The sequence below is a fragment of the Rhodnius prolixus genome, unplaced genomic scaffold, assembly GCF_049639745.1.
Source record: "Rhodnius prolixus isolate KJV_2025 unplaced genomic scaffold, Rpr scaffold_14, whole genome shotgun sequence".
Taxonomy (NCBI): domain Eukaryota; kingdom Metazoa; phylum Arthropoda; class Insecta; order Hemiptera; family Reduviidae; genus Rhodnius; species Rhodnius prolixus.
Window position 1 is genome coordinate 8,168,967 of NW_027411594.1, and position 17,469 is coordinate 8,186,435.

Sequence of the window (17,469 nt, forward strand, 5' to 3'; positions counted from 1 at the left end):
AGTAACATCATTTACGTGTTTGCCCATTATTAGAATGTTACCCTGGAAGAAATCTAATAAAATCTTTAATTCTTCAACTATTTATGGCAAAAAGAATAATATCTTAATTACAGAGATGAAATTTATGATCAGATTTAGTAAATTGTTCGGCCTATATCCGTACAGTGATGAATTGCAGTTAACACTGCCATCAATACTGTTCACTGGTTTGATGCGCATATTAGAAATTATCAGCTGTTCGCTGTATTTGTTCGTAAGAGATGCAAACCAGACAAGTGGAGACACCAAACATCTGATCTTAGAATTACTAATTCACTTGCAAATCTTAACATTAATACCAATAAATCTCTGCCATATTTACGTCCATTTTAAGCATAATCATTTATGGAGGATATTAATTAACTATATCGACGTAAATATAAAAATTATTTCAACGAAAATGTTTATTTTATTTATATTTTTGTTTATTTTTTTGAAAATGGTGTGTTTCATATGTGCTGGTCGTTTCGATTCATTATCGATAGGAAAACATTTTCTTTATGTCTATCGAGATTTAATTCTAATAATTATTTCATCGCAAATTTTCCTATTATTAGAATGCTACACTAAACTTTCACAACAATTAGTGGAAAAATTAACTGTTGACAAATATCGCAAAATGAGTTACATAAAATTAAATGATTGTGTACAATTACAAGATCATATTCTGTGCAACGCTAAGATAATTAACAATACTTTTGGTAAACTGATACTTTCGCTGTGCACATTCGCTGTGTTCGCATTCATCAATCTCACTTATGATATTATATGCGATTACAAAAATCAAGCATTGTCCTCTACATTGATGAAATTGATTTCTAGTTTTCAAATGTTATCGATTATCATCTCTTTTAGTTATTTTGGTGAACAGTTTATGGAAAAGGTTAGTTTAATGTTTTTTATTTTGTTTCACAGGTAACCGGAAGTGTTTTCGATCATTATCAAAATTTCCGCATCAAGTTTTCACCGAAAATAGCCGTTTTGAGCCAGTAAATATGGAAAAGCCAAAGTTCCGGTTCGGCCGTTTCGCTTAGATGCCTGCCGTAAGGCTTGGGTCACAATAAGCTCTACTGGAAGTACCTTATTTTTCTGTAACAATTTTCCAGTTTTCTAAGATTTTCTAAAAAAAAAAAAAAAGGCTTTAACAATTTTCTTAAAACATGGCGCACTGATTACATAGATATCGATAACTTATTAAAAAAAAAACTACGAGGTCTGTAAATTAAGTAATGAGACTGATTTTTTTAAATTTTTTTATTCAAAAAGAATTACAATTCTATATTGTCACCTTCAAAATAACTTCCTCCTTCTGAAGCCACACAGTGCTGGAGACGTTTCTTCCACTCGAGCAGTGCTCGAACTCCGACACTAGAATAGCCTTCAGCCTGGTCGGTTACAGCCGTTTGAATGTTTTTTGACTGTTCCCAAAATGAGTTCCCTTGAGGTGATTTCAGCAACTTCGGGAAGAGAAAAAAAGTCACAAGGACTCAGGTCAGGCGAATAAGGAGGCTGAGGACCCACAGGAAAGTTTTTACTGGACAAAAAACTCTTTTATTGAAATTGCTGTGTGTGACAAGGAGCATTATCGTGATGCAACACCTACTTGTTCTTTGATGTTTGGTCTCTCACGAATGACCCTTTTTCGAAGTTTTTCAAACGGTCAATCAACACTTTTACCGAGAGGTTCTTGAAAAACTTCGAAAAAGGAGGGTCATTCGTGTGTGAGACCAAACATCAAGAACAACGTGGGTGTTGCATCACGATAATGCTCCTTGTCACACACACAGCAATTTCAATAAACGAGTTTTTTTGGCCAGTAAAAACATTCCTGTGGCTCCTCCTTATTCGCCTGACTTGAGTCCTTGTGTATTTCGTATTTCCCAGGAAAATTGGTGTTTCTAGAAGAGGGGGGGTTAGATTTAATGGAAAGAGCCTTTTTCTGTGTGTGTAATGTACAGGGCCTGTTGTGTGTTAATACTGTGCCCATAATATGCCAAGTTTGGACTAAATATTTCTCCCGGAAGTATCTATTTGCTTTTTGGATTGTTCACTTTTATGGATTTCCTGGAAACTTCGTAAGTTCATTACAATCAAATAGATAATCAACAGTTTTCCATTTCAGGGCTGTTTTTTGAAAGACTTCCTTCTGTAAGTTGTTTTTCCAGTATGATGTACCGGTTTTACGGTGTAAAATTTTGATAAAAAAAACGCGATCGAAGGCTAGAACCTGGAGCATCGTAGCTAGAGATGGTATCTTGGCGTTCTGGCAGGCGGAATATAGCCAAATAGCATGCAGAATTATTTGTTAGATAATTATTATTGAACAACCGCATTGCGCGACCTAAATTCATTTATTTATTTATTTTATTTTTTAAGGTGACCTTTTTAACCAACACCGACATTGTTGGATCATTTCAGTTGGTTGCCAGCTGTTCTGCCAGCTTCTATTTCTTCCTCCACTTTGTTCTTCCCCTCCAAAAGACCAAGATGGTGCGGTTTCTTAGTAGTTTTAATAGTTTACACAATATCTGCAGATTTTATGGTCTATTACCATTGAATAATAATTTCCAACTATCCAAACTATTTCTAACGGTGACCCTGTTGGATAGACTGTTAGAAATGATAGTTTCCATTTTGTTTATATATTTAAGAACTTCAACGGCACAACCCCATGGCTTGGAATTCATTGCTAAAGAATTCACTTTATATGCCCGTGTGATTTTCATTCTTCCAGCAAACTTTCTGCACATTTATTCTTTGTTAAAGAATAGAAAATATTTGCAAAAAATACAAGAACATATTGGCCACAATGTGGATGTATCCAAAGTGAAATTATTCATATATTTATGGTTATTATTGGTTGGCATAAAAGTTAGTGCAGTATTCTACACAAAATTTGGATATTTATCCAAATTTGTACGTAGAGTAATATATACTTACTATGACATCAGTTTAATGCTATTAATAGCACAATTCTTCATCCAGGTAGAACGATTAACCATACTATTGACTCGATTAGACCAACAATTGAAATCGATAATTCTATTCGATTCTAGAATAAATATAAAAAAATTGTTTTCTTTGACAATAAAACATCAGAAATTAATCTATTTTGCATATTTAATTGATTCTATATATTCTAAAGTGTTACTATTTATTTGTACCTACTGCTTTATCACCTTTGTTATGGTTACTTATAATTTGATTTGTACCTTCCACGGAGTAGATATTACTTTTCTAGTACAGAAATCTGTTTCTATAATTATGGTATTGTTGGCTATAGTTTCTGCTGCACATTTCTGTGAAATGTTTGTTAAAAAGGTAAGTTATTAGATATTATCATGTGAACCATAGATCATATATTCTTACCTCAGCCTCCTGAAGGCGGTGCAAAGCCGTCCGAGATCGGATTTAAAAGCGCTTTATCCTTGTAACTCATAACCAAATGGTTACTTCACAGACCATTCGAGAGTCGAGCTTGAAATTAATTTGTTTCCTAAAAGTTCAGTTATTAAAACCCTTACAATACTGCAGCAGTTAACATAAGCTGTTCTAATCGTAGAGATTTTTAACTTTTAGTTTTTGATTCACTGAAATGGCACTTCTGGGAACCTAATTTATGCCAAAATTCGTAATTTTAGTTTCTTATATAGGGTGGGGCAAAAGGTATGAACCGGTTTTAAAGGGATGTCAAACAAAAACAATTCAACTTACAGAAATTATGTTTATATTGTTTAATTCAGTACAGAATCTAGTTTTTTTTACATTAAGTATGAAAGATGATATCACGTAGGTGGCGGCCGTCAGCCGCGATGCACTCTTGAAGGCGAATTCTGAAGTTTTCAACCGCTCTTCTGCACATTTCGATGGGTATTGCCGTAACTTCCTCTCTGATTCTATCCTTAAGTTCTTCCTGGGTATGTGGACGATGTTTAAAAACTTTCTGGAAGACATCTGGTTCCAACAGGACGGGGCTAGATCCCCCACACTGCTAGGATTTCAATGGCGAGATTGAGACAAGTGTTCCCCCAGCGCCTCGTCGTGGAGTGGCCTGCGCGCTCACCAGATTTGAGCATTTGTGATTTTTTTTTTCTTTGGGGGGTACATAGAGGAAAAAGTTTTTTAACATCGTCCACATACCCGGGAAGAACTTAAGGACAGAATCAGAGAGGAAGTTACGGCAATAGCCATCAAAATGTGCAGAAGAGCGGTTGAAAACCTCAGAATTCGCCTTCAAGAGTGCATCGCGGCTGACGGCCGCCACCTACGTGATATCATCTTTCATACTTACTGTAAAAAAAACTAGATTCTGTACTGAATTAAACAATATAAACATAATTCCTGTAAGTTGAATTGTTTTTGTTTTACATCCCTTTAAAACCGGTTCATCCCTTTTGCCCCACCCTATATATTTAATTCTTACAATTATTTAATAGGTACAAAGTCCTTTAAATTAAAATTGAAATGGCATTGAAAACCAGAAGTGAGGTTAGAACTGCGCATGATCAATAAGCAATTCCAAGTTAGAGCTACTTTTGAAAAAAATCTATTTAGAAAAGTGACATTTTTGGTTGGCTGATTTTGACACTATCGGAACTGATGATGTCAGCAAAACCAGAAATGAAATTCGAACTTTAGTCATTCTGTGCCCACATTCCAAATAAGGCATTCCCACCAATTCCTGAAATCACTATCACACATCAAAACGGAAATTTCCAGTAAAAATGTGAAACGGAAATAGGGCCTCGATCGCAATACGTCCTCTTTACCCAGGTATGGTCAGCCCAAGTATAAAGATTTATTTATTTAATTTAAATTAATTTATTTTTTTCAGGCTGAGAATTTCAATTTAAATTTGTATAAATTGCTGGAAGCAGATGGAAATTTAGATATATATGTTAGTGTGAATATGTAAATTTTACTCGTTGAATGTTTTGAAAACTGTTTTTCTGAGTTTTCCATCCTTTTTCCTGATCTCAGCTTTTTAGATTTTGCTATTCAAATTATTATTTTGTTGTTACTGTGCTTTGCTCTTTGAAGAATGATTGTTTGATGACACTCTAAGCTTACATCTGCACTCTAGCTGTGATTGATTCAGCACCGTGAATCTCCCAGCATCTTCACCAAGTTAGCTTTATAAAAAAAAAAAAAAAACACCCACATACAGATTTTCCCTTCTTTTATGTTGGAAAGTTTGTTTTGCGGAAGGTGGAAATGGTTGCTTGCAGTTTGTTATTTAGGAACGGCCGTATTACAGGGTTGAATGTTTTCTCTTGTAATTTGTATTACACGATCTCAGATAATTAAATATTTCGATCATTGCTTAAAAGTTATTTTGGTCGATCATCACAGACTAGTAAGTACTATTGAGCTGCTCTCAAATTGTCCTCTGTGCTGGAAGAGCATCCCAGTTTGACCCTTCTACTCGCTAAAGGAGCATCTTCCGCCTTGTCCTTGCCTCCCTTTTTGATTTAACCACAAGTTTTGAAGTGTAATTTAATATTTTGACGAGGGTTACTTATTTAAATAATTAATTATTTTAATTCTTGTAGTCTTCATCAACTTGGGTTTCGTGTAGCTTAATTTGCGCCTACACTGCGGACAGGAGAAGGAATGTGAATCTCAAACTGTAATAATTTGTGTCAATTATTAACTTGATAATTTCAAAGCTGAAGGCTACGTATCATACGGAGCAGAGTACTGGCTCCTCTCGGATTTATAATTTACTAAACTTAGATAGCTTGCTTACCCTCGGACAGCTTTACTGGCTTTTCCAATGACACAAGCTGATCTCCATTCGGGCAGCACAGCTCCTCCTTCTAACAGTACATAATTTTGATCTCATATTCCTACGGTGCAGTCAACAAGTTGTTTCAGCTCAACGATAGGCTAAGGATTCTGTCCTTACAGAACTAACAATGTCATCATTTTATACCAATCTTCAGAAATTCCAATAATTTACTAAGATAAATTTTTAAATTCATTATTCTTTGCGAAGATTTGATACAATAAAAGAATTGAGAACCAGAAAAAGTGCAGAAAGACCATCTAACAATCTGGTGATGGGTAGTGTTGTCTGTAGCGAGAGAACACTGTCCGGAGGCTGGCAGTGCACAGGTAAAAAGCGCCGGGCAGTGTTGACCTCAATGTTGACACGCCTTAAACAAAAACAAAAAATCACATTTAATAAAAAGTTATGTTTTTTCTGGCTTTCAGTGACACACACACAATTAAAAGTAGACTTTCATTTAATAATTGTCACATTATTTAATGGCTTTCATGAAAAATGTTTTTTTTTTTTTTAATTTAATTAAAAATTTGTTTCCCATTTCAGGGAAATCTACGGTTTTATTGTTTGATGAAGCAAAACGTCCAATTCTCGGCCTGTGGTTTTTTTAACATCGGATATCCTTTAATAACCTCGGTTAGTTATGCCAATAGTCAATTATTTTCTGTATTCCAATAAGTATGTCTTAACATTATTTGTGCTTTTTTTGATTATTTCCTTGCAATCTGCACCTTGACTTGTCTATATATGTAGATTATAATAATACCTATTTTAATGACCAAAATGGTTTTTACCAGATACACCTTAGTCTTCAAACTGCCCCAACTGGGTTTCAAAACTGTAGCCAGGTAAAAAGAGAAATTTTACCATTTCTCTAAAGAATTGAGGCTATTTTCACTTGCCAGTTCTTTGTCAATTCTGCTCAGTTCTTATTTATAATTATAATTTATGACCTCAGGCTCTTTTTAGCCAACCAATAATGTGGTTTCACTTAATTTCTTGAGTTTATCATCTTGATTTGGATTTTTTACCTTGACTATGTTCTATGGTTATGCTTTAATAAAAATGTAATACGTACTTCCACTTATATCTAATTCCTCTAAATTTTTTATTTATTACTACTCTTACCTCATATAATTCATTCAAATGATGTTTAAAGTGCCCCAATAGCCGAGCGGTTTGAGGCGAGGCCCGCAAAACTAATATGTACATGTATATGTTGTTGGTTCTCGGTTCGAATCCCAGTGCCAGGTCTTGGATTTCATTTAGTGATCTATATGAGAAATTCAAAGTAAAGTATGTTTGCTAGTCGCCCCAGTCCAGAACACCTGTTTGGAAAACCAGGCAAAAGTAGGACTTATTCTTACTTTAATTGATGTTCAAAAGTGTTAATGTATCTGAAAGTAACACCAAATAAATATAATAAAATTACAAAAATAAAAAAAAATCACACATCGATTTCTTTTCACGAATATGAATTTGAAATTCATCACAAATAATACTTTATACCAAAACAATCACATTTTTAATTCTCGATCAGGTTAAGTTCTTGCAGGTTATAATGCCGCTCGACAGCACCAGCTTGTATTGCGCTTCTTGTCTTATTTTCGGGCCCCCCCTGTCATGGATTTTGTTTACAGTCGGACTATAGTTGGGTAACTGAAATTTGTTTTGATATTTAATGAATTCTTAACTTTCTGTAAGCTTCCTACAATCTCAAACAAAAAAAAAAAACGCCTTAAGTATTCTTGATAAAAATCTTGGATTTTTTGCAAATTTGGCTATTTGATTTTGTGTACAATAAATCAATAAAAAATAGGGCTAATTGTTACATTACTTAACCTAATAATTATCCTCTTTGTAATTTCTTTCTGTTGCATGTTTGACTGAGAACAGACGATTGGTGTGGCTACAACATATTTAGTAATTGCTGTTCAACTAACTACATGATTATTACTGTATTTTGTAAATCGTTTCTAATTGTAGATTTAATATTTTTTGTGTTGAATTATTCAAAAGAAATTGTTCATTTTATTTTTATGGATATTAATATGTTATTTATCAAAAGTTTTTGTGAATGGAATGTGTACTTAATCCAATATTGTTGATAGACTATCTTACAGCAAATTTTCTGAATATATTAAAGAACGCTTCATTACAAATACAGATTTGTTTTATTTTAGGTAACAAATTTAGTTATTCCACTGCAGTAATACTAACTAATTTTTGTTCTTATTTTTTGATACTCAATTATTATTGAGAGTGTAACTATCTTTTCATTTTTTTTTTTGAAGTTTACAACTGCAACAATTGTTGCAACAAGCTAATGTGGTGCATGTTAAGAAAATATCAGGAAAATTGAGTGAACAAGGCAGCCAGTGGTGTCACCCCATTGTCGTGAATATATGCTATACTGCTCTCTTGATAAGAGTAGATCGCGAGGCCATCTTCTCTTCAATCTTCTTGGAGGATTACCTGGTAAAGTGGAAGAGGATAGGTGTGTGTGATTAGAGGATTAAGATCAAAAAAGATGTTTTTACATACGTATAGGTATAACTAAGCTGTAGGCGCCATTTCAGCTGATAGATAGGTTTAGAATCAAATGACCCATACAAATGTATGGCAAGTGAATTTGTTAAGATATGTTAGGTTATAAATATTTTTTCAAAATAATTTTTTTATTTCAGAAATCAATGATTTTATTTATTCCAGATTTTACGTACATAATAATATACATAATGTATGCATTTAATTAAAGTAATTTTATCTTCCTTTGGGCGAGATTTATTGATATTGACTGTTATTGATTGTTAACTAATGATTAGTCAATAGTCATTGGTTTATGGTCCTGGTCTACAAAGAAAAACATTTTCATGTAATACCATCCGGGGTAAAGTTCGGTGTCAAGTTTATTTTTTACAGATTTTACAAAAGTTTGTGGTTTTGTTAGACACGGCGTTTTCTCCATATCACCCATTGGTTTTAATTCACTAAAAACAGATGTTAGAAAATCTGGAGCTGTTGGTAACTTAGGACCATCTACTTCAAATAGACGAGTCTTGTTGGGTTGAAGTAGGGGTTGTATTAATTTTAGAGGTTGCGAAGGCTTTTTTAATAAACTTAGTTTCAATCCATGGTGTTCAGGATGTGATATGAGTTGAGGAGTATGATTTGTAGTTGCTGGTGCTAGTATTACTGTCACATTCTTAGTTGATTGCGAATCACCGACGTGACCGGCATTCTTAGTTTCAGGTATTTTAGCTCTCTCTGTTTCATTTTTAAATGGACGAGTCTTGTTCTGGGGTTGTTGTAGGGGTTGTGTTAATTTTAGAGGTTGCGAAAGCTTTTTTGGTTTCAATCCGTGGTGTTCAGGATGTGATATGTGTTGAGGAGTATGATTTGTAGTTGCTGGTGCTACTGTTACTGTCACATTCTTAGTTGATTGCGACTCACCGACGTGACCGGCATTCTTAGTTTCAGGTATTTTAGCACTGTCTGTTTCATTTTTAAATGGACGAGTCTTGTTCTGGGGTTGTTGTAGGGGTTGTGTTAATTTTAGAGGTTGCGAAAGCTTTTTTGGTTTCAATCCGTGGTGTTCAGGATGTGATATGTGTTGAGGAGTATGATTTGTAGTTGCTGGTGCTACTGTTACTGTCACATTCTTAGTTGATTGCGACTCACCGACGTGACCGGCATTCTTAGTTTCAGGTATTTTAGCACTGTCTGTTTCATTTTTAAATGGACGAGTCTTGTTCTGGGGTTGTTGTAGGGGTTGTGTTAATTTTAGAGGTTGCGAAAGCTTTTTTGGTTTCAATCCGTGGTGTTCAGGATGTGATATGTGTTGAGGAGTATGATTTGTAGTTGCTGGTGCTACTGTTACTGTCACATTCTTAGTTGATTGCGACTCACCGACGTGACCGGCATTCTTAGTTTCAGGTATTTTAGCACTGTCTGTTTCATTTTTAAATGGACGAGTTTTGTTCTGGGGTTGTTGTAGGGGTTGTGTTAATTTTAGAGGTTGCGAAAGCTTTTTTGGTTTCAATCCGTGGTGTTCAGGATGTGATATGTGTTGAGGAGTATGATTTGTAGTTGCTGGTGCTACTGTTACTGTCACATTCTTAGTTGATTGCGACTCACCGACGTGACCGGCATTCTTAGTTTCAGGTATTTTAGCACTGTCTGTTTCATTTTTAAATGGACGAGTCTTGTTCTGGGGTTGTTGTAGAGGTTGTGTTAATTTTAGAGGTTGCGAAAGCTTTTTAGGTTTTGATCCGTGGTATATAGTATGTGATATGATTTGAAGAGTATGTTTGGTAGTTACTGGTGCTACTGTTACTGTCACATTCTTAGTTGATTGCGAATCACCGACGTGACCGGCATTCTTAGTTTCAGGTATTTTAGCACTCTCTTTTTCATGTTTAAATGGACGAGTCTTGTTGTTGGGTTGTTGTAGGGGTTGTGTTAATTTTAGAGGTTGCGAAAGCTTTTTTGGTTTTAATCCGTGGTGTTCAGGATGTGATATGAGTTCAGGAGTATGTTTGATAGTTACTGGTGCTACTGTTACTGTCACATTCTTAGTTGATTGCGAATCACCGACGTGACCGGCATTCTTAGTTTCAGGTATTTTAGCTCTCTCTGTTTCATTTTTAAATGGACGAGTCTTGTTGTTGGGTTGTTGTAGGGGTTGTGTTAATTTTAGAGGTTGCGAAAGCTTTTTTAGTTTCGATCCGTGGTGTATAGTATGTGATATGATTTGAAGAGTATGTTTGGTAGTTACTGGTGCTGCTGTTACTGTCACATTCTTAGTTGATTGCGAATCACTGACGTGACCGGCATTCTTAGTTTCAGGTATTTTAGCACTCTCTGTTTCATTTTTAAATAGACGAGTCTTGTTCTGGGGTTGTTGTAGGGGTTGTGTTAATTTTAGAGGTTGCGTAAGCTTTTTTGATAAACTTGGTTTCAATCCGTGGTATAAAGGATGTGATATGAGTTGTGGAGTATGTTTTGTAGTTACTGGTGTTACTATCTCTGGCACATTCTTAGTTGATTGCGAATCTGTTTCACTTTCAAATGGACCAGTCTTATTTAGATCCATATGAGCTGTTTCATTGTCGCTCTCCATAAATTTAGCAACCTTTAAATTGTCTGCATGGACCTTCTCCTTTAATTGATGAAAAGTTGGGGTTATCACTATGGTTGGCAAAATTTCCACTAAGTACTCCCATTTTCCAGTGGTTGGATTAAAATGTTTTACTAATTTTTTTTTAATTCCTTCGTCACTGTTATTTACAGTTTTGGATTTTAAAATAAGGTCAGGTCTGTACGCTGTTTTAGTTGTTCCCTGTTTAATACATTCTCCTTCATGGGCCAGTTTCATTCCTGGAAAAAATAAGAAAGTACATTCTCAAGCTAATAATTATTACATTTTCCTTAAAAGGAAGCTTTTCACCAATTGCCTCTACAAATAAAAATTCCTATATTTTCGAGACTATAGCCACACACCATGCAGCCTCCCTCACTCAGGCAGGAAGTATAGTGCGAGACGGTAACGCACGATAGAAGCCAGCATCCGGTCAGGGACACAATCATGCTAGGAGTAATAAGATCAAAGATGCTATCTAGCGTTGCGAAGCTAGATGGATTACTTTTTTAGTAGTGTTATAGTGGCCATTTCCTAAAAAGAAAACTTGAAATCTTGTCACAATCAAAACAATTCCATTTGATTGGATTAAGAGAAAGAATGAACCCGAATATCCTGGGATTCAGGAGCCCAGCAGCTGGCCCCTTAGATTTCCTCTTTCTAGGAGCTTATTGCAGATGAAACTGTCCGGTGATGGACAGTGTTCTCTGTAACGTGAGAACTCTGTCCGTAGGCCGGCAGTGCACTGAAAGGAGCTCCGGATGTCAATAATCTTAGCCTTAAATGAAAATTTAATAAAATCAATAATCACCTGCTTCTTCCAACGCACAGCTATTTGCGTAAGTTTTACCATCCGAGCCGCAAACCTTTTTATCTGTTGCGCATTTTTCCTAAAAAAAAAGACCTAAATCAATCGAAAGAGCAAATAAGAGAATAATTTCCTCAAAGAAAAGGCTGTCAGAGATTTGATTGGTTTCGGTCCGTTGTTCTGTGAATATTCCCACCGCTTTATCTCAACAAGCTGAAGATGGGCCATTGTAGACCACGAAATAAAGCTAGGTTTCCAGCTGACGATCCCAGCAGCATAGTCCTGCGGATTGCGGATCGCAACCAACAAGAATATATATAGGTATATATATTTTTTTTTTGCACGTCATTGGTGGGAATGGTTTCATTTATTGTTTTGTCATTTTTAATATTGAATTCAACAGTGAAACTTCAACAAAAAATAAACTGATTTTTATCCCTGATGATGGATAAAAATTCGAAAACGGTCAGAATGTTCTAGAAAAAAAAAAAGTCCTGTCAAGGATGAAATCTGTGCTGCAAATACAAAGTTATTGTTAATTTCCTTACCTTATCTGTTTTGTTGACCTTAGACTCTGTTCTACTGCTGTTGATAAGGCTAACTACACCCAAGGAGATGAACAATATCCTGGTGAAATACATGCTGCAAATGGATAGAACAAACTTATTTGAAAATATAAATAAATTAGTGTACTTTAGAATTTATCTTTAAAATATTTTTTTCAGTAATGATTAAAATTTTCAGGCATTTTAAGCTGGCATATTTTGAAAACATTGTGTTTCAAATTTGTGTGCTTTGTTTCTAGTCTTGTCCAGGAATTACTTATTTAGGAATTTCATTCTAAAACTTGGGTACAATAGTACAAATTGATGCGCGTGTACAAAATGGATGTGCGAACGCTTAAGACCAGCAGCCTTCGCAGGATCTAGTTGGTCGCTCCTGAAAAAAAAAACCGTGGAGGGTTCTTGTGTGGTATGGGGTTTAGCAGGATAGGATTGGAATGAATGGGCTGTTTGGTATAGGAGAATTTCAGGTCGCGGAATTCTGCCTTAAATGGGAGCGTTCACTCTCCCCTACGTAGGTTTTGGATTTGTAAGGATTAAATGTGATAGTGATTTGACAGCCTGAAGAGTCCCAAGTCCAGAAGTCCATATGGCCGGAAGTTACGTAGTTGTACAGTTTTTGGGGCTTTTTGTCAGTTTAGTTTCTGTATCAGTGAATTTGTTCAATTCGTTTGAGTGAAAAGTGAAGGTTCCAAGTCAAGGTGTCTTCCAAGGTGGAGCCCTATATAGCGGATTTTAATAACCACTGGGAAGGAAGTGAGATGATTGAAATATACGAGTATGATAGGAAAGATTTTATGGAATGTGCTTGGATTTTTTTTTTTACTCCACTTCCGGAGCCAGGGTTCCAGGATGGTTGAACTTGATGGAATTATTACTCGAGGGGAGAATGAAAGATGGTGCTGGAACGTAATGGGAAATCTGATGTTATCTTTATCTAAATTTAAATTTAAATATTTCAACGTTCTCTAAATGCCTAAAAGGATCAGATTTCAAACGGGTACAGCAAATCCGAGTTGGCCATTCTTTTAAATAAACAGATCTTTGATGACCATGAATCCGACTAATATTTTGTATCCAAATAATGATTTATTAATTAACTGCTTCTATTGGCTGGCTAAGATTCAAATTGTCTTTTCTTTACCTTTTATGTTCAAAGTTCAAAAAGAAACGCTTTAAGCGAGTACCTACAAATATACTGCAAACTCTTAAACAGGTTAAAGTTCTGGTTGGCTGATATTCTTAAAGCTCACAATTTCTTTGAGACATTACTAACTGATAAAAATACACATAATGTAAGAACCTTAAGGTGCAACGGCCTTTTTAGAGGGATTTAATAGTTATCCCTAAGGACTAACTCAAATAAAGACCCTGTATTTTACAAACTATAAGATTTTAACAAATTTCAAAATCAAAAATCTGCAATTATCTTTATTAAATGTTTAATTTAGAAAAATTACCTGAAGATGGGTTCCGTACAATTCGGGCCGCCCCTCGAGCTTAATGCAAAATTGATTTCGGTCTAATAAATAAATTTATACAAAGGTAATTTAAAAGTAATAACTTTGCCAATTTTAATTATGCTATTGTTTAAAAGGGTAATAAAACAAAAATGTGCATTAAAATTCTAAACAATCATCCCTCATTATTGAACAAATTAAATTATTAATTGATTTTTATTTTTTTGCCAAGTTTCTAAATTTGGCAACACTGTTAGTATCTTCTTTTTCCACCGTTTTTATGACTAATTCTTCATTTTGCATAATAAATGGTGTACATTTATTTTTATTTTTTTTAACATATATTTTTATATGCATGACTCTTGGACTGTTTGTCTGTAATACGATGCAGGCTCTTTTGCAGACGGACCAGGTAACTCGCAAGAAAAATTGACGAAGCATATTTTGTGTTGGTCAGGTGTGAAGTTACCAAACACGTTAACTATCACAGGTCATACGAAAGTCTGATCGGGAGAAGTGGATAAGCAATAATTCCAGTTGGTTAAAACATTAAATATGAGCAATGCCAACCAACAAGTGTTTTATATTGCGCCAGTCGATGAGGCAGTAGGTCGAGTTGGTCGATAGATTTTTCTAGTTTCCTCTAACGCCAGACCCAGGTAAGTCATGGACAATCAGTCTCCACCTCCTCATAATACCCCAGCTCTTCTGTCAGAACAGGCGCCGCCAGTTGACTCTTCCTCGCGGATCTAATTTGAGGTAACGTAACTCGGCTACAATAACAACAGAGAACATATCGTACTTCCATCATAGATTAAGCGACTGCCTGCGTTCATTGGTAGTGAGGATTTGGCTGACGCATTTCAGTTTATTCCTTGCTGTTCAAGGAATCTGCAAGTCTGCAGCTTCATTCCTAGATAGTCTGCAATGGAGAGGGATTCATTGCATATCTGTTATTTTGCGTTCTATCGAGAAATAGCTCTTGTATTGTACTTCCATAGGACAAGCCTTTCGGACTTTTTTGGACTAAAAATGGCGATAGTAGCTGCTTGTGATTCAACTAATATCAATTACCTGCCATCAAATTAATGTTCAAATACCTTTAACGCTACAGGTATTACCCCAAATGAAAAGAGAGGCTCATTTCCAATAGGATCAATCGTCTGAACTCTTCCGTGTGAACACCTATACCGGCGTTTAAGTTTGCATCTTCAACTGATCCATTGGTATAGATGCGTAACCATTCAAAAGCAAGATATCTCACATTGTTCGTTTCAAAGGTTTTCGTGTTCTAGTCTGGGATTTCACCTTATTTCCACTATTTCCACCAGTTTCAGGCAACGATTGGCTTGTGATCTATTTTCATCATTTACAAATGGATGAACTTTTCATATTCTTTTAAGTCCAAACGCCACTTCTCTGCTATTTCTTTGTCTTGTTTAATAAACGTCTTGCGCGTCCGAGTTACTCCCTTAAAATTAGGTCCAGAATGATAAGCATAGTTCTTCAAATAAGTCACTTCTCTTTGAGTAGACAATGGATAAGCTCGTTTTGGAAAAGCACTGAAGTAATGGGTGCTACTGGGCGAGGTTCTCGCTTAGGTCTTTAGCTTTTACCGTTCCACAAGCTATAGAGATTACTTCTTGCCCAGACTCCATTGGGCACCCACATATGTTCTGTAGGCAAGTTGTAACACAGTTTTACAACCGTAAATGTTAATATTTTTTAGCATTTTTAGATGGACACGTAAAAATTGATTTTGAACAATGCAGTAATAATTCCAAGTTTATTTTTATTTTAACATTTATCGCAGACTTGTCTCATTACGGTTTTATTAGTTTACTGTCATAGTTTTTATGTACTGATCGTTAATAACTAAACTGTTTTTATTTCTTAATTTAATATCAAAAGATATTTAATCTTCTGTATTAATATTTATAATTTTTTTATTAAGTAAACATCCGTAACATTGAAGTTTAACTTTAACACTGTAACTTTTAATAGAAATTGTAAGGTACAGGAAACTGATTTTCGTAGACCGAGGAAACTGTTCGCGATTGCAATGCTTTTCTGCCTTGTAGTTTAAGAAAAAGTAGAATTATTATTATCATTGAAGACGTGTGCCCTCAGGCATAGGGCCTAGGACGTAGGGCCTAGGACGTAGGACCTAGGACGTAGGACCTAAGACGTAGGACCTAGGACGTAGGACCTAGTACGTAGGTCCTAGGACGTAGGACCTAGGACATAGGGCCTAGTTAGATTAGAATAATTGTCTTCCGCAGTTCTCTGGAAGCTGAGGACATCAAGTTTTCTTCAACAGAATCATTTTTCAACAGATTTTTTATTTATTTATTTAGCAATTAACAATCTGCATACAAATATTTTCAATAAGTAAATACGAGTGCATAAGGAGAGAAACTGCACAACGGTAGCACTCTATAGTGATGACGATGATGTTCTCTTGAAGTAAAAGTCTCTGGCGCATTGATTTAGTCGGTGGATTGTCAGGAATGAAGGCAGAGGCGAGAGGTTGTACAAAAAGGGTTAGAGCAATTAGGGAGAGCAGTGTGGAAATTGCGATATTTTGTCTTAGCGAGCTGTAGAACGAATGGGATGTTGAGGTTGTTGTAGTAAAAGTGACTTAGAAAGGAGCGTCAACTATCTGTCGCAGTCGCTTTGACTGGAATGTCTGTACACAGTCGGTATGCTTGTTGGTTTGTCTGAACCCCCACAGATCTAGTCCGTAAGACTACATAGGTTTGACGATAGTATTGTATATTAAACGTTTAGAGTCCTATAATAACCAATTTGGAGCGTCATCCAAGTAAAGCAGATTCGCACGTTTTGTCAATTGCTTTTGTCTTTCAAGTCTAGTTTGTGGGTTCCAAGTGGGTCGTTTTTTATCGATGAAGAGCCCAAGGTAGCGCACCAGATCTGCGCAAGGTAGAGGATTACTGTTGAAGAAGACAGGAGGACCGGATCCCTGCCGGACAGTAACTGGCATTTCTGTGGTTTCATAAATATTCGTGGTAAAGTATGTGCTTTCAACGGCATCCATGACCCCTAATTGGTAGTTAGACTTTAATTCCCTTCTTAGTATTATTAATTCTTACTTTTTAGTATTATATAATACTAATGCTAATTTTTTTTGCAGTTTTATCATTGGCTTCGTAGCGTTTAAGTCCACCTTGCTCAGGGATCCACTAGGCTGTGTTTCATTGGACGAATGTAATCTAATGAAAGAAGGCAATTTGCATGTAGCTGGAACATCCATTGCTAGACTTAGAAAGTAATTTTGGATTCGCGGCAATTGTGTAAAACTCCAGAGTGGCACTGCGTAAGATAGCCCTGGGCTTCATACTCTAATACAGGCAATACTCCGTGTAGTTAGACCACCTACTCATGACTGGAAACTTTACCTGCTTGCCAAAGATCATTCACCTGTCATGCGCTTGTCAACCGTGTAGCTAAGGTGCCCGTTGAACTCCAATCAATTATCTGTTCAATCATCGTTATGAATTTTGAATCCAGTTACTTCATTGCTCTGTATTGTCTTGAAAAATTAATGGTAATGTGGACACTATTGGTGGATAGCTCGCACAGGTAAAATGCGATAAAAGGAAGATGATATGTCAAAGACTGTCAAGGAAGATGACCAATCAGTTCGGTAG

General features: G+C 35.7%; 1 protein-coding gene and 2 long non-coding RNA genes across 6 annotated transcripts; 1 reads left to right on the forward strand and 2 right to left on the reverse strand.

Moving 5' to 3' along the window:
- Positions 1-10: 10 nt before the first annotated feature.
- On the reverse strand, positions 11-7,477 carry LOC141451809 (uncharacterized). 4 transcript variants are annotated; one of them, XR_012457113.1, is made up of 6 exons: positions 7,195-7,477; positions 6,956-7,100; positions 5,789-6,197; positions 3,208-3,535; positions 2,980-3,091; positions 11-1,496 (listed from the first exon to the last, which is right to left on the reverse strand). It is a non-coding gene; the product is annotated as an uncharacterized lncRNA (long non-coding RNA). The 4 variants fall into 4 exon arrangements; XR_012457112.1 differs by having other exon boundaries at positions 3,204-3,535; XR_012457110.1 differs by having other exon boundaries at positions 2,980-3,535.
- On the forward strand, positions 3,252-8,408 carry LOC141451811 (uncharacterized). Its single transcript, XR_012457114.1, has 3 exons — positions 3,252-3,360; positions 6,374-6,463; positions 7,724-8,408. It is a non-coding gene; the product is annotated as an uncharacterized lncRNA (long non-coding RNA).
- A 102-nt stretch (positions 8,409-8,510) lies between these two features.
- LOC141451808 (uncharacterized) lies at positions 8,511-13,912 on the reverse strand. The gene is made up of 4 exons (XM_074123491.1): positions 13,799-13,912; positions 12,324-12,417; positions 11,779-11,857; positions 8,511-11,206 (listed from the first exon to the last, which is right to left on the reverse strand). Exons 2-4 carry the CDS (start codon positions 12,414-12,416, stop codon positions 8,649-8,651), a joined length of 2,730 nt encoding a protein of 909 aa, XP_073979592.1. The 5' UTR covers position 12,417; positions 13,799-13,912; the 3' UTR covers positions 8,511-8,648.
- Between the last annotated feature and the right edge of the window lie 3,557 nt (positions 13,913-17,469).

What these genes read in the sequence shown, in the direction of transcription:
- LOC141451808 (XM_074123491.1), bottom strand. Translation starts at nt 12,416, where the DNA reads ATGTATTTCACCAGGATATTGTTCATCTCCTTGGGTGTAGTTAGCCTT. An exon ending in AGGTCAACAAAACAGATAAG is followed by an intron (nt 11,858 to 12,323) that starts GTAAGGAAATTA and finishes CTTTTTTTTTAG; the next exon opens with GAAAAATGCGCAACAGATAA. An exon ending in CTGTGCGTTGGAAGAAGCAG is followed by an intron (nt 11,207 to 11,778) that starts GTGATTATTGAT and finishes TATTTTTTCCAG; the next exon opens with GAATGAAACTGGCCCATGAA.